Source organism: Myotis daubentonii, chromosome 10, assembly GCF_963259705.1.
Source record: "Myotis daubentonii chromosome 10, mMyoDau2.1, whole genome shotgun sequence".
In the NCBI taxonomy this organism is placed as follows: Eukaryota; Metazoa; Chordata; class Mammalia; order Chiroptera; family Vespertilionidae; genus Myotis; species Myotis daubentonii.
In genome coordinates, this window is record NC_081849.1 from 4,346,027 (window position 1) to 4,361,640 (window position 15,614).

A 15,614-nucleotide genomic window follows, 5' to 3' on the forward strand; every position below is an offset into this window, starting at 1 on the left:
GAAAAAGTACCAATCAGAAAAAAAGAATACACTAACTGAAACAAAGAACACTTTGCAAGGATTCAAGAGTAGAGGATTCTGAGACACAAATTAACGATTTGGAATATAAGGGAGCAAAAAATAGCCAATGAGAAGAGCAGAAAGAAAAAATAATCTGAAAATATGAAGATTAGTGTAAGGAGCCTCTGGGACAACTTCAAGTGTACCAACATTCGCATTATGGGTGTTCAGAGGGAAAAGAGAGCAAGATATTGAAAACCTATCTGAAGAAATAATGACAGGAAACTTCCCCTAACTGGTGAAGAAATAGACCTACAAGTCCAGGAAGCGCAGAGGAACTCAAAGAGGCCCACACCAACACACATCATAATTAAAATGCCAAGGGTTAAAGACAAAGAGAGGATCTTAAAGGCAGCAAGAGAAAAAGCAGTTAATTACCTACTGTCGGCTGATTTCTGAATAGAAACTTTGCAGACCAGAAGGGAGTGGCAAGAAATACTCAAAGTGATGAATAGCAAGGACCTACAATCAAGATTACTCTACCCAGTAAAGCTATAATTTAGAATTGAAGGTCTGATAACGAATTTCAGAGACAAGAAAAAGCAAAAGGAGTTCATCACCACCAAACCAGTATTACATGAAATGCTGAAGGGTATTCTTTAAGAAGAAGAAGAAGAAGAAAACGAAGACGAAGAAGAAAAAAATAACAGATCTAAAATATGAACAATAAATGGTAATAAATACATATCTATTAACCATTGAAAATCAAAATAAATGAGCAAGAAATCTAATGAACAAAACGAACTGATGAATAAAATAGAATCAGAGGCATGGAAACATGAAATAGACTAATGAATCTCAGAGGGAAGGATGGTAGAGGGGTGGGAAGAGATTAAAGTGGTGAAGGCCTGGGATAGGGCGGTAACCGGGTGGAGGGGTACAAGGAGGGGAAAAAGGGGGACATCTGTAATACTCTCACCAATAAAAAAATATATATTCTAAAAAAAGAAAAGACTTTTTTTTCCCAAATGAGAGAACAATTCTTCCTTTTCAAATTCTTACTGAAAATTTTTAATTCCAGAGTTATTTCAGTTAATAGTTTGGCTGGGAAAGAGCCAAACTACTCTTCACTAGTGTGGCCAGACTCACACAGGGACAGACCAAACTGAATGCACACATTTATTTAGGAGTCTTCTAGAACTTAGGCATATAGTTATAGCACTGAAAGATATAAATTAAAAAATGCTGTCGATTCAAATCAGAAATTTCAGAATTCTGTTATCTGAACATAAGGAAATAACTGGTCATCTGTGGATAGCAGATTTGTTGTAGTCCAAAAAAGTGGTTGGGGTCCCAGGGCAGCCTTTTGTGAATTCTCCCTCCTATAAGGCCTACCCCACCATTCCTTCCATTGCAGTGCGTTTAGACATGATTTTAAATATTTCACTTCCTTCAAAACAGATGCGGGAAAAAAAAAGTTAGGGCCCGGCAGGCATGGCTCAGTGGCTGAACATCAACCTATAAAACCAGGAGGTCCCGGTATGATTCCCGGTCAGGGCATATGCCCGGGTTGCAGCCTCATTCCCCTGTGTGGGGCAAGCAGGAGGCAGCCAATCAATGATTCTCTCTCATCATTGAGGTTTCTATCTGTCTCTCTCCTCTTCCCTTCCTCTCTGAAATCAATACAAATATATATTTTTAAAAAGAAGTTTGGTCTATATTACACCAAACTAGAAATATTTTGTTTTTTTCCCCAAAACAATTATCTTTTAAAGTACCATAAAATGTATTTTAGAGTTGTTTTTCTTTAAATATAAAGAAAGCTTCCTGAATTAAGAAAGAGTAGAGAATACTTTTTATCAGCTTAATCATTATAAAATAATGCAGTCTGTAGCCACCATCATGAGCAGGACAAATTTATTTATAACGAATGGTTTAAATGTACAGATAAAAAGGCCTATTGATACTGTCAGGGCACCCTGCAATTTGACAGATCAAATCTTATTTTCATTCTTAAAGCCCATGAAGAAGTGATATCACTGACTTGCATTCACTAGTGAGCAAATTGATTAATCCCCCTCTATAGAAATCTCCACTCTTGATTACACCTATCAGACACTAAGCAGCATTATTCCAGAGTGACAACACTTTGACAAATTCCCCAACCATTTTTCTCAGCCTTTGTGGCCCTGCTAGGTTGTATTAACCCTGATGAAAAATTAATTTTCCTTATCTTCTCCTAAACCCCAAAGTCCAAATCCGCCAAACTGGCAACTCTTTCTGTAAAGGTATTATGAAAACCTCTAAAAGATTAATTGCATGTCTTCAGGTGACATTAAATTAATTTCTGTACTCATGACAGACACTTGATACTCCGTACTGAGAGGACAGATAACATTGTCAGGACACACCAAAGGACAGTGGTTGGGGTCCCAGGGCAGCCTCTTGTGAATTCTCCCTCCGATAAGGCCCACCTCACTGTCAGGGCTACGCACGATCTCACAGCCCCCAGACCTCCCCGCACAGGTTTCTATTAACCACACAATGCTGGGCCTCCCCCTGTAATCTTCAGCTCACTCAGAAGCCGGCCAACAAATGATATGCATGCTACACGAAGTTCCTAATGCAAACACACTGAAGGCTCCATTTTGTCTCTGAAGGATAAACGCTAAGGAGAAACAAGCAGGCTACCAGTCTCACTCAGGCTCCTTGGTCAGTTCCGATTAAAGCTGCAGCCTGCGGTGCGAACACGCCCCTTTGCAGCGTCCACCTATTCTCTGCGATAAGCTACCCGGCACACAGCGAGCACACGTATTTCAACGAGGTCCATCTAGACGCTCCCTATAATCTCGGAGTGGGTCCACATGGGCTGAGCTGGGTTTCCCGGAGAAGAACTCGATGGGCACACACACTGGATCTGACAGCAGGTGGCAACATAGCACAGAGACTCAAGGGCTCTCTCTCAACATTCTCTTTCCCTGAGATTTGTTAGGTTTGGGGGAAATCTTTAAGAAGCAAAATTAACTGGGCTTTGGAGGAACAAAGCAAAGCCCTCAGCCTCTGAGGGAGTCATACCCGGGCTCTCCAATTCCTGCCACATGAATCTTGGTCTGAAAAGGAGACAACTGTTAAGGTGGGTTCCTCCAGCCACAGAGCCATGAACTCAGACTCTTTCAGAGAGAGCCCCCTCCCCGCGCCCCTGCAGGGGTAAGGCCAGGCTCTGCAAGGCAGAAGCTTCCTGCCTGCCCTGGCTGAGAGCAGCAGGCGGGCAAGGGGGGAGTTGGGCTCGTACGTCCTGAGGTGCCTCCCCACTGGTCCCTGCCCCCACCCACACCAGAGCAGTGTCTTTCCACTCAGTTTCCCTCACTGTCTGATCGTCCCATCACAGGTCTGCCCTCTGCCACCTCATGTCTGACTGCCTTCTCCTGGCCCCGAGTGGCCTTCCCAGTTAGAAAACGGGCTGTGGCTTCTTTCCCACAGGAACTTTGCCCGCGCTCTTCCCCTCTGCCCAGAGGGCCTTTTCCTTCCGTGCTCTCAGGCAATCCCACCTCCTCTGCAGTCATTCCTCAGGTCTCCCTATCAGACACTCCACACCCGCTGTCTGCTGTGACCTGCAATGGTGACGCGCTGGAGCCTGCATAGCACCTGGGGGCTAGGGAGCTGCTCCTTCTTTGCAGCTGCACACAAAGCCCCTCAGCCCCAGATCAGGCCTATTGCGACAGCCACCGCCAAGTGCACCTCCACCCCTGCCATGGAGGGAGGGCCTGAGACCTCCTCAGGACACCCTTCCCTGCAGTACCTGGACCCCAGTCCTGCCAGAAGAACATGCCTAACACTAACCCTGGTCCACAGAGACTCATTTTAATATTTAAATAGTGGTGTTTAATCCTCTTGGAATTCTCACACAAGGACAATCATTCAAAAAATTAATTCAATGCAGCAGAAAGTATTTTCTACTCATGTTGATGACCTATTTCAAGAAATGTAATATACAAAAGAATCCAACCAATGCAGGAGAGCTCTTGATTCACCTTCAGTCTTGGAACTCACCATAGATGGATGGACATGCTGATAGGGCCCAGACTCAGTGACACCCAGCGAGCAAGTCTGGGTGTTCTCCACCAAGAGGACACAGGGCTGCTGCAGAGCTGGGGCTCAGAAGCCATAAGAGGAACCTAAAATTCTGCACCAAAAAGCAAGGGTGTGTCTAAGGAATGCTGGGGACATTCCCAAGGAGAGCACCAGCGTACCAGGGCACTCCCATGCCAACTGGGTCCATTCCAACACCCAAATAAATAATGCTAATAACAATTCATTGTTTAAATAAGAATTCAAAGCCCATGTTGCTGTAATAAATGAACAAATAAATAAGTGAGGGCAAAAAGAAAGCTACTCCCGCAGAAACATGACAGCTAACAAGCAGAAAGGCAGCGCTGGTCCTAGAAATGTCAATGCTGTTAACACGCTGCAAATCCACAAGAAATGGGATCGTTAATCTCAAAGCTCTTCCCATGAATTACTTATCAAGTACAAAGGGTAAGACTATAGTTTACAATAGAGAGACTTGGCCGACACCACCTGACTCAATGATCAAAGTGCCAACACCGGACAAACCACCGGTAGGACTCAGTGAGGAGGACACAATATCCTTCTGTATATCCCTACTAAAAACACTCGCCTGACACCCATCATGAGGAAATGGGAGACAAAGCAAATTAAAGGGCATTCGACAAAATATTTAGCTGTCTCCTCTTTAACCCTTTCCGGTCCAACGTGGAGGCTGACTCGACAGACCAGGCGCTAGGAGCAGGCCCAACGTCGAGCTGAGGTCTAGTGAGACAGAGAACTTCCACATTCAATCCCGTCAATTAATTTGGACCAGACTGTTTGAATTCCAAAAATAAAACTGGACCGCAAAGGGTTAAAAATGTCAGAAGAGCCCAGCCGGTGTGGCTCCGTGATTGAGAGTTGACCTGTGAACCAGGAGGCCAAGGTTTGATTCCTGGTCAGGGCACACGCCAGGGTTGCGGGCTCAATCCCCAGTAGGGGGCGTGCAGGAGGCTGCAGGTACCCATCCCTCACATCAACCTTAGCAATTTCATTTATAGACTAGAGCAGTGATGGCGAACCTATGACACGCATGTCAGAGGTGACACGCGAACTCATTTTTTTGGTTGATTTTTCTTTGTTAAATGGCATTTAAATATATAAAATCAGTATCAAAAATATAAATCTTTGTTTTACTATGGTTGCAAATGTCAAAAAATTTCTATATGTGACACGGCACCAGAGTTAAGTTAGGGTTTTTCAAAATGCTGACACGCTGAGCTCAAAAGGTTCGCCATCACTGGGCTAGAGACTGAGGTTCAGAAAAATGAAATAACTGTTCAGAGTCCCAAGGGCAATGAATTATAGACAACCATCCGAACCTGGGCCAGCGTCAGGTACGAATGCACTCTCTCAGTCCTGGGGAGGGAGCGCTTCAACCTCAATCTCCGTGAACAGGAATTTCCAAATGGCCACACAATCAGGATTCAAGAGAGAGCCCATGAAGAAAGTGAAGGAGGACTGCGAGCGGTAAACCCAGACAAGCATGGTCGCCAGGACTGTGGAAACCAACAGCAAGAAAGAAGCCACCCTGAGCTCTTTGTGAAAGGCTTCCTGTGCCCGCCATGCACTCGTTACAACCATGAAGAACCATCATGAACTAATGTCACTTCAAAGATAAGCAACGAAGAGCAGACTAAACACCCGCCTTAAGTCGCAGGCTCTTTCACTTTTCAAAAACCCAATTTAATAAAATCTAAAGGTAAGTTATTTGATTGTAAGTAACGCGATATGGAAACTGACGGAAGAGAACTCTGTGCCGAAGCACCATCACCTCACAAGTCCAGCACAGAGAGCCACCTGGGGAGGCTGGAAAGCACCTGCAGTCTGTGCTGGCCTGAGTGGGGGCGCCTCTCCCTCACCGCCCCAGGGCCACTCCCTGACTGCACTTTCAGGAACAATGCTGCAGACTGGCTCCTGTCCTGTCCAGAGTCAACTACTTGGACCAGGAGACCACTAATGCAAAGAGTAATGTAATTAACTACATCGATGCCAGCCTAGGTCAGAGAAGAATGAAGGCAGTGGTTCTCAACCTTCTGGCCCTTTAAGTACAGTTCCTCATGTTGTGACCCAACCATAAAATTATTTTCGTTGCTACTTCATAACTGTAATGTTGCTAAAATTATGAATCATAATATAAACATCTGCTATGCAGGATGGTCTTAGGCGACCCCAGTGAAAGGGTCTTTCGACTGCCAAAGGGGTTGTGACCCACAGGTTGAGAACCGTTGAATTAAGGAAATAAAACGGACTCCCAAGTAAACCTCTCTAGGAAACCTACCTTATAAATATGATACTTACTGTACTTCTGTACTAACAGGATGTAAAAAAGCTCATTGTGAATGTACAAGAACACAGAAATTAATTATATGAACTAATACTTACCAATTATTTAGTTAGTTATGAACCTGAAATGCATAAATAATACCCTGCACAGGTACAGTACATAAGCTGATCCTCCCAAATGCTAAGACCCTGTCAGAGCCTCACTGGAGTTGCCAGTTCAGACCTGGGCTCACGGCCTAGCCCAGGGCACTAACGCCACAGCTGACAGAAGAGAAGGACCAGCAGGGACAGAAATTAAAGTCAGAAGAATGTGCACACACAACACTTAACAGAACTGTTTCTTTTTGTATTGCTGAAAGAAACACAATTAAGAATATGCTCTCTTAAAAATAGCTCCTACCCACACACACTGCACACACACACACACAACCCTCGCCATTAGAAAATACTATTCCAGTTCAGAGACACACAAACAAGGCATTTATCCTCGGAGAGTTGAAAGTAGCCAACATGCTACTGGAGGAACTATTGGGAAAAATCCTCGTGGAGATTGCAAACAGGTTGGTTAGTTAACTTACTACTTAACACATTGCGTACCGCATAGAAATCTCTAAGACATACGCCAGGGACCGCACGTTTTGGGGCAAACTGCACGTTATTTAAATCATCATAATGCACTTTAGGTGTTGTTTTTCAATAATTATAACATTTTTATTTACAAAAACAATTAAAAATTAAAGTTCCTAGTACTTTTTTAACGTATGGTACTGCGTAAAACATTTTCCTCTATGAAGAGGGACCAAACAAAATTTACACAAGTATCTAGATTCGCTCCTTTTTCCATGGGCGTGAAAAACGAGAACACACGTGAGCGGTCCTTAACAGATGGCGCACGAAACACGAGAAAACTCCTGAGCGGTACGAAATGTGTTAAGAATTAAAAAGAACTAAAAAGCTACTCCAATGTTTGGCAGATAGTTATTTTCATGTAAAATTCCTCTGTTGTTTTTCTGTGTATTGTAAAATTACATAGCATAGTTTTAGAACAGCGGTTCTCAACCTGTGGGTCGCGACCCCTTTGGCGGTAGAACGACCCTTTCACAGGGGTCACCTAAGACCATCCTGCATATCAGATATTTACATTACGATTCATAACAGTAGCAACATTACAGTTATGAAGTAGCAACGAAAATAATTTTATGGTTGGGTCACAACATGAGGAACTGTATTTAAAGGGCCAGAAAGTTGAGAACCACTGTTTTAGACAATAGCATGATATGAAAAATATTTTTTTACACTGTAGAAAAGAGAGCAAAAATTTAACTAGCTCAATTCTTTGAAAGGTGTTGATTCATTTGCAAGCTGTTCTTCGACACGGAGCTAGCTGAGCCCCCAGCTCAGCTGCCAGCCCACCAGGACCCGAATGCACTTGGCTTCCCTTCTTACAGCCACAGCCTGCCTATGGAAGCCACTGGAAAGCTCTATTCCCGACCTTGGCCCATGCCGCCTGTTTATAACTCAAGGGGAAAGTGAGACACTGACCAAGTGTGCTTAAGACAAAGTCAAAAGCAAAGGGCCACAGACACTGGAAACTGATTAACTTTTGAGTTCTCATCTAAAAATAACAAAGGCATATAATAGTAAAATAATTTGATGGAATATAGGCCATCTGCTCATCAACATTTTGAATCACCATGAATGGAGGTGAGAAAAACAGACTCAAGTAAAACAAAATTATGGGTCCTATTAATATGGAATTTCTAATTCATATTATTCTATCAAAAGTTTTAGTCTACAAGCCCAGAAATAAAAGCAATTAACACTGCACTAAGTAAATAGCTCACTAGAGGACATAACGCCACACGTGCCCCTTCACGGTCCTCTATGCACTGGCCTCCCCGTAGGGCCTGCAGGGTACAGGCTGTGGTCTGTTAAGGCATCACCACTGGCCGGCTTCCCCTTTCTTCCTCAGTTTATAGACAAACCACACACACCAGTTGTACGGACAATAATTGTACGGACTACCCAGAATGTGCTGCGGAATCCTGTCAGTACAGGAAGGCTAAGCCCCCCTCTATAAAAAAGCAGGTATCTACACATGGCTTCTTGAAAGGACAACCTGTGCCATGGACATCTGTCTGCCTCTGTTCAAGAACTAAATTGTCCAACCCGGGCTGGAAAACAGCAATGACTGCCTTAGCCTCAGGGAGAGTGATCACAGGGAGACAGACGAAAGTGTGCTTGCCTCTGACCTTCAACCCAGGTACTTGCCCTTGACTGCGAATGCAACCCGTGACCCTCAGGTGTGCAGGCCGAAGCTCTAATCCCTGAGCAACACTGGCCAGGGCCACCGTGGTTGCACTTTAGAACTCTGCTCATCCTGTTGCCCCTGAATCTAAAGCTACACACGAGTCACTTGCTTTGTGGTAAAGGAAATTTTGTGTTTAATTCTGTGTTCATAATTCTACCACAAATTATCCTCAAAAAGAATCTAAAACTGAGAAAGGTCTAAGTGAAGGACAGAGACAACTGAACACCATGGTCAGCACGGACACTGCAGCTCTCACACCAGCTTCCCGAAAGAAGGGCTGGTCCACGCGACTGTACAGAAGCAACCTCCCTCCCTCTGCTCACACACCTGCTCTGGGAATGAGGGCATTCTAAGTGAAGGATGCAGAGATTCAAGAGGCACAGTGACCTCGTCAACTTACCCCACCTGACAACTTAATCACCCTGACTTTGGAGCTGACATGCGGCCCATCTCCGCCACCGCTGTTTGCCCGGTGCATGACAGTCCTTTTGGCGCCAGGCTTGGAGTCAGGGGGCCGGCCCTGGAGGGCTGTCACTCGGGCGGTCTGTGCTGGGGGCGGCTCGTCCCCATCCTCGGGCTGTGCCTGCAAGACTCTGTGTCTCAAGTGCTTCAGTGGCTTGACCGGCTGTCCCGAATACTGCATGTTAGCACCAGGTGGCACAAAGTTTGACGTCTTCGGCTGAAGACTTGATAGAGCAACATCTTGGTTTTTCACGAGAAGTCTGTTTTTCACATTCTGTCGGCCCTGGGCACCAGGGAAGGGTAGCAAGGGGTTTCCATTGGTGGGCAACGGCAACGCCGGTGGCTCTTCCCGCTCCGCAGGGGCCCCAGTGCTGCAGAGTTGCTGCTGCTGCTGCTGCTGCTGCTGCTGCTGCTGCTGCTGCTGCGCCAGCCTCTCCAGTAGCTCCTTCTTCCTGGCTCCGGCCTGCTGCTGCCGGCGCATCTCCTTCTGCTTCAGGATCTCCTCCCGCAGGCGCTTCTGCTCTTCTATCTTTAAGCGGTACAGCCTCGTTTCTTCATCTTCATCGGGAAACTGGAACAGAGAACACACACGGCTTACTTGGCAGCACCAGACAAGGCGACCATTCCAGTGTATTTCTAAAACTCAGAAAATGCAAAAGTATAAAACCCTTTCATTCAAAATTTGAAAGACACTAAGTATAACGCCTTCCTCTGAAGAGGGGGAAAATTATGCAATAGCTAACTTAGAAAATCTTATCAGAATATTAAAAATGAAAGAATGTACATTCCATTCATTTATAAGGCTGAAACCAATTAAACCATTCATTTAAGATATCAAAATATGTTTTGAATGGAAATAGCCACAATAGGGGCCGCACTGTCACACAGGTTTTATCTGGCTCTTCTCTGACGAGCCAACAAAAGGTGGGTGTAAATGACCTGAAAGGGCCTGATTAGAACTATTGATTTTTCGTACAGAATTTCAGCCTGATCTCAAACTCATTTGTCACAGAATAATTGGTGGTAATGAACAGCACAAGTCAATCTCTCTGACCTTGAACTCATGCACTCTCCTCAGAATCAAAATGCTGTCAATGGCAATATTGGAATATTAATGCTATCTAAGGAAAGCTCTAATATGCCAGCCCCAAACCATTATGAGAGTCTACCCAAAAAAATCTCAGGAAAGTCTGGTAACTTTCACCAAAACCATGCAATAAGGAAAATTTATTAAAAGTTAGGCACTTAGCCCTAGCCTGTTTAGCTCAGTGGACAGAGCACTGACTCACGGACTGAAGGGTCCCGGGTTCGATTCCGGTCAAGGACACATACCTCAGTTGCAGACTCAATCCCCTCTCCAATTGGGGCGTGTCCAGGAGTCAACCAATCAATGTGTCTCTCTCACATGGATGTTTTTCTTTCTTTCCCCCCCTCTCTTCCCTTCCACTCTCTCTAAAAATCAATGGAAAAATATCCTCAGGTGAGGATCAAAAAAAAAAAGTTAGGCATTTGTTAAAAATGGCAGCTATTTTCTTTAAAAGCATCTCAGATACGCTCCATCCACAGATCCTTCACAAAATATTGTAATAGGAATTAATTTATCTAGAGGTCAGCTATTAACAAACAAACCTTAAAAATTAGGAGTTAAAACCAAAATATAACTGCAGACCTTACTGGTGCCCCCAGAGCCCATGCACTTGACCTACAGGACAGAGTTGGGCCCTCATCAGGGTTTGCTTGTCATTTTAGAAGCAATTCTGACCAAGTCAGCTATCTAACTGAAAGTTTAGGGCAGATGTGAAACAGCAAATCTGAAGTCAGATGAGGCCACACAGGTAGGTATAACAAGTGAACAGCATTGAAAAAGCGAGGGGCCAGGCCACTCATGGAGGAGCAGACAGCTGGGGCGTAGTGACAGGTCCAGGGCTCACTGCCTCAAACGCAGTAACAGTCACTGAGATGTGTCCTTAAGCAACCAAGAAAGAGTTAAAGTACCAGTATGTTCAAGAACATAGCTGGGAATACTTCTAAATAGGTTTGTCCTTTATCGTATCATTATCGATTAAGTGAATGTAAGAAAATAAACTACAAAACAAATAGAAGACATTTTAAGATGTAAAAAATTTTACTTCTGGTCCATTCTGTGTCCACAGAAAGCTGAAAGCAAACAAACGAAGACACTGGGGACACATGGTCACCTGCGAGTGCCTTTTCACGCACTGCACCTGGTGGTTCTACAGAAACTGACACTGCGGAACCCACTGAATCACCAGTAAAGAACAGACAGCCACGTGCAGCAGTGCTATGCCTAAAGGCCACTTTTGTCCTTTTATTTAGATTCTGTTGTTATAAAAGTGCATGTAACTTAATTTTTCTGAACCAGTCTGTGATGAGTGAAGAGCTGGCTATGTAAATTAAAAGCAGGATAAAATTTTTAGCAAAGATTTTTTATAAACTGCCCCAATCCAGTCTGTAAATCTAATTTTTTCATATATTTGATTTTAAAACCAAGTCACCCTTCTTCTATTAAGAGCTTATTAAATGTCAACTCAATATTTTGACTTTATATTGACACTTCTGATTAGTAACACATTACAACTGCTTACAATTTATTAGCAGAAAATCTGACTTCCCTCCAAATTTAACTATTAGTGTTGACTGGTTTTTATATAATTAAGAAAACATGACTTACCTATATTTTTATCAAAGAACACTCTTCATGACATTCTTTTATATTAAGTTAACACATGACACTAATTTATAATATTCTACATAAATTTTATCAATACCATATCCCAGGCACATGCACTCAATGGCTAAAGAAATCGAGGCTTGTGAGAAGTGAAGTGTGAAGTGACTTGCTCAGGGACATGGTGTTGGCCCTGGTGGGTCATTCCAAGGGCGTGCTTCTCACCTATGCTTCACTAGACACCTCGTCCTAGTTAGAACCCAGGACTTACAGACACTGCCCACGGCATGTATACGTACTTCTGGCAACAGCCTAGGATTAAATCTCGACTGCACGGAACCATGGGACAAGCACAGCCATTTCTTTTCCAGGAAACCAGTGACAGATTTTACCAATACTTAACAAGAGCTAATTAAAAAGCTCAGGACCAAATCTGTACTAACACCACTACACAAAAAAATAATCAAGTGGCCACAACTCAATCAAGGTGCAAATAAGATCTCAATTGGAAACCATGTTACATACCGACTTGCATTTACTCTTTATTTTTACATTTATACCTACTGGAAATCAGCAATAATGGCACAGGTCGAAATAAACCACCCCCCAACCAAAAAAATCTACTTAAAGGTTAAAAAAGTGGTCCTATCTTCTAGCCGTGCACAGTGTAAAACGGTCCACACTGAACCAGCTAAGTAATTACACAGCTCACGGGCCAAATCTAGCCTAGCATTACTCTGTCATCAAGCTTTACTGGAACACAGCCACCTCTGATGATGCTAGAACTGTCTATGATCGCTTTTGTGCTAACAATGCAGAATTGAATATTATGAGAAACAGTTTGGACTATCAAGTCTGACATTTTTATTATCTCAACACTTTAAGGACTTGTTTGCCAACACCCAACATATACAGACTCTATAGCATACAATTTTAACTGTGCAAGTGCATAAATACTATCTAATATCAAAACCAGTGAGAATGAGGGTGTATTTTATATGAACATGACCGTGAGGTTAAAAGAAGGACCTAGTTGAGAAAAAGTGGTAAGATTTGGTGATAACTCGCCAGATCAGAGTGAACTCAGGGGTATAAATGGATTATAAGGCTTCCTGTTATTTTTTAATAGCAAAGAGTCCTACCTCTGGTTCTGCTTTTGCTTCTTCCTTAGGTTGACCCTCAGGGCTAATGGGCTTGGCCTTCAAGTCCGTCTTCCCCTGTGTGCTCCTAGGCCCAGGTCTCAAGGGCGGTGACATGTTGTCCATCGGCTTTCCATGAGCGCCAGGCGTGGATGCACCACGACTGTTACTCAGTTCCATGACGTGCGAGGGCGCTATTGGTAACTCACGCAAGTTACTGTTTCTGGCAGCAGTTGGCTGCAGCTGCTGCATTGGCCGTTTGGTTACATTCTGAGACGTCGTATTCTATCACAAGAAGACATAAATTCAAATTACAACAAGAAACTTGGGAGGGTCACAGAAAGGCACACTAGATTATTAGATTAAAATAGTTAGAAATCATTCTAATTAGTGACTTCTCTTTCAGGGGCAGATACTTCTCCCATCCATACTTTTTTCAAAACGAATGTTCCCTGCTTAGTGCAGAAACACACCCTGCTGGTAAGGACTGGGACCCCTAAGGGGGTCACACTGCTAACAGACAGACAGGCTCCGAACTGTGGACTCACAGCAGGGCACTGCAGGTGGGGCTTGAGTCTGGGGACAGAGGCAACAAAAGACTCCATCTGCACAAGGAGTTGGCAGCACCATTTTTACTGGGTCCCCTAAGTTTACAGTGGACCAAGCAAAGATTCAAGCATGAAGTCAGTGCCCTCCCTGGAGGAGAAAGATACCCGTGAGTTTTCTCCAAGAGGAAACACTTGGTTATGTCCATCCTTGGGATTCTTAACAGAATCCCAACACCTGGGGGTTGGGGGGGGGGGGGCGGGGGGCACAGACATGAGATGGCTGGGGGGGATTCAGTTCTCAGATCGCTCGCTGGCGTCAATATGTAAGGACACAAGGCCAGGCAGGTGGTTTGCCACTGCTCTAACAAAATAAAACCCTAGTTACAAACCACCATCTTCCCAGATCAGGAAACCCTTTCTTATTTCTAATACCATTTTAGTCTCATTGTTACTTTAAGAAACAGGTATGAGAAATTTTGAGATTAAAAGTAGCTAAATGACATGCTTGAAGCTTGAGGTACCAAGTGATAGTATAAAAGGAAAAGCTAACTGTCACCTTAGAGCCTAGAACTCTAACCTAATTAGATTCTTTATAAAAAGGTGTTATTTAATATAAAACAGGCGATAACAGTGACTACTGTTTTTTATTTTTAAAGCAGTATCCTCCCTAGTTTCTTTCCATGCATGACCAACCACACATCTGTTGATGGTCCCTGAGAGTATATCCTCACAAATAAAAGCACAATTAAATATAGGCTCCACGAAGGCAGGAAACCTGCCTATGGCTCACTGCTGTGTTGTCATGAACCAGAGGAGTGCCTACCAAGAGGACATTCAATACATTCTTCCTGAATTCACTTACTTATTTACTCAGAGCCCAAGGAGATCATCTGTGCATCAAAAAGTAAGCCACTGGCAAAGGGTGACTGTCACCCGAAACTATGTTCTGAAGTGACGTGTCTGTGAATTACTAATATCATCGCTACAGCCCTAACCGGTTTGGCTCAGTGGATAGAGCGTCGGCCTGGGGACTGAAGGGTCCCAGGTTCGATTCCGGTCAAGGGCATGTACCTTGGTTGCAGGCACATCCCCAGTAGGAGGCATGCAGGAGGCAGCTTATCCATGTTTCTCTCTTATCGATATTTCTAACTCTCTATCCCTCTCCCTTCCTCTCTGTAAAAAATCAATAAAATATATATTTTTAAAAATATCATCGCTGCAGGAACACGCAGATACACAAGATTAAGAAACTGAAGTAAACAACATGAGGAGTCTTTCGGGCACAAGAGAGACACTATTCATTTCTGTAGTCAAGAAGACCAGTTTCCTAAGCAGATTTTAAACATGCGTTCACTGCGGGAAAACGCATGATGTGCTTCGTTAATTCAATCAGAACTAGAAACTACTCTGGCTCAGGAATTCTACCCCTGATGTTGTGACTTGAAAGGCATCGCTGGCAAAAGGCAGAAGACAGGCGGACACTCACATGCCTCAGCCCCTGGCGCTGGGGGCACTGCATCCGACTGCTGTTCTGCTGAGGCTGAGCCGTCTGCATGTGAGGCCTGAACTGGGGCTGCGACATGGGCATCAGAGGTGGCGGGGGAACAGACAGGTGGTGGTGGTGCTGGTGCTGCTGCGGCTGGTGAGGAGGCTGGTGCTGCGGCTGGGGGGGCGGCGGGTGCTGCGGAGGTGGCTGCAGCGGGGGCTGCTGCTGAGGCTGCGGTGGAGGCTGGTGGGGAGGGGGCAACGGGGGGTGCAGGGGCCCCTGCCATGCCAAAAGAAAGAGGAAACAACAGTTTATAATGCATATACTAGCTACGTTCCAATTCAGCTCTTAGAAACCCCAACACCAAAAAGAAACTTGAAGCGGTACAAATTTAATTTCAGATTTGTTGATGGAGGTGATGTTATATTTACTCTAAGTCCTTTTAATCTCAAAATTCCAAGGATCTGTCCTAAGGAGATTGCTAAGGATACAAACATAACCTCTGGGATCTTCCCCGCAGCACTGTCTCTAAGAACGTGTGCACCCCAGCGACGCCGTCAGTGCACCTATGAGCGGGGCTGGTGAG

General features: G+C 44.3%; 1 protein-coding gene across 3 annotated transcripts in view; it reads right to left on the bottom strand.

The window, feature by feature from the left end:
• The window catches only part of RBM33 (RNA binding motif protein 33), a 122,476-nt gene that overhangs the window by 22,781 nt on the left and 84,081 nt on the right, over positions 1 to 15,614 (bottom strand). For all 3 annotated transcript variants that reach the window (XR_009454678.1, XM_059711364.1, XM_059711363.1), the window contains exons 12-14: positions 15,029 to 15,307; positions 12,998 to 13,279; positions 9,105 to 9,737 (exon numbers count right to left, since the gene is read on the bottom strand). Coding sequence is in view for 2 of the 3 variants with exons in the window: in XM_059711364.1 (XP_059567347.1) it covers positions 9,105 to 9,737; positions 12,998 to 13,279; positions 15,029 to 15,307 (1,194 nt within the window). In the remaining variant the exon portion in view is untranslated. The remainder of the gene's footprint in view (positions 1 to 9,104; positions 9,738 to 12,997; positions 13,280 to 15,028; positions 15,308 to 15,614) is intronic.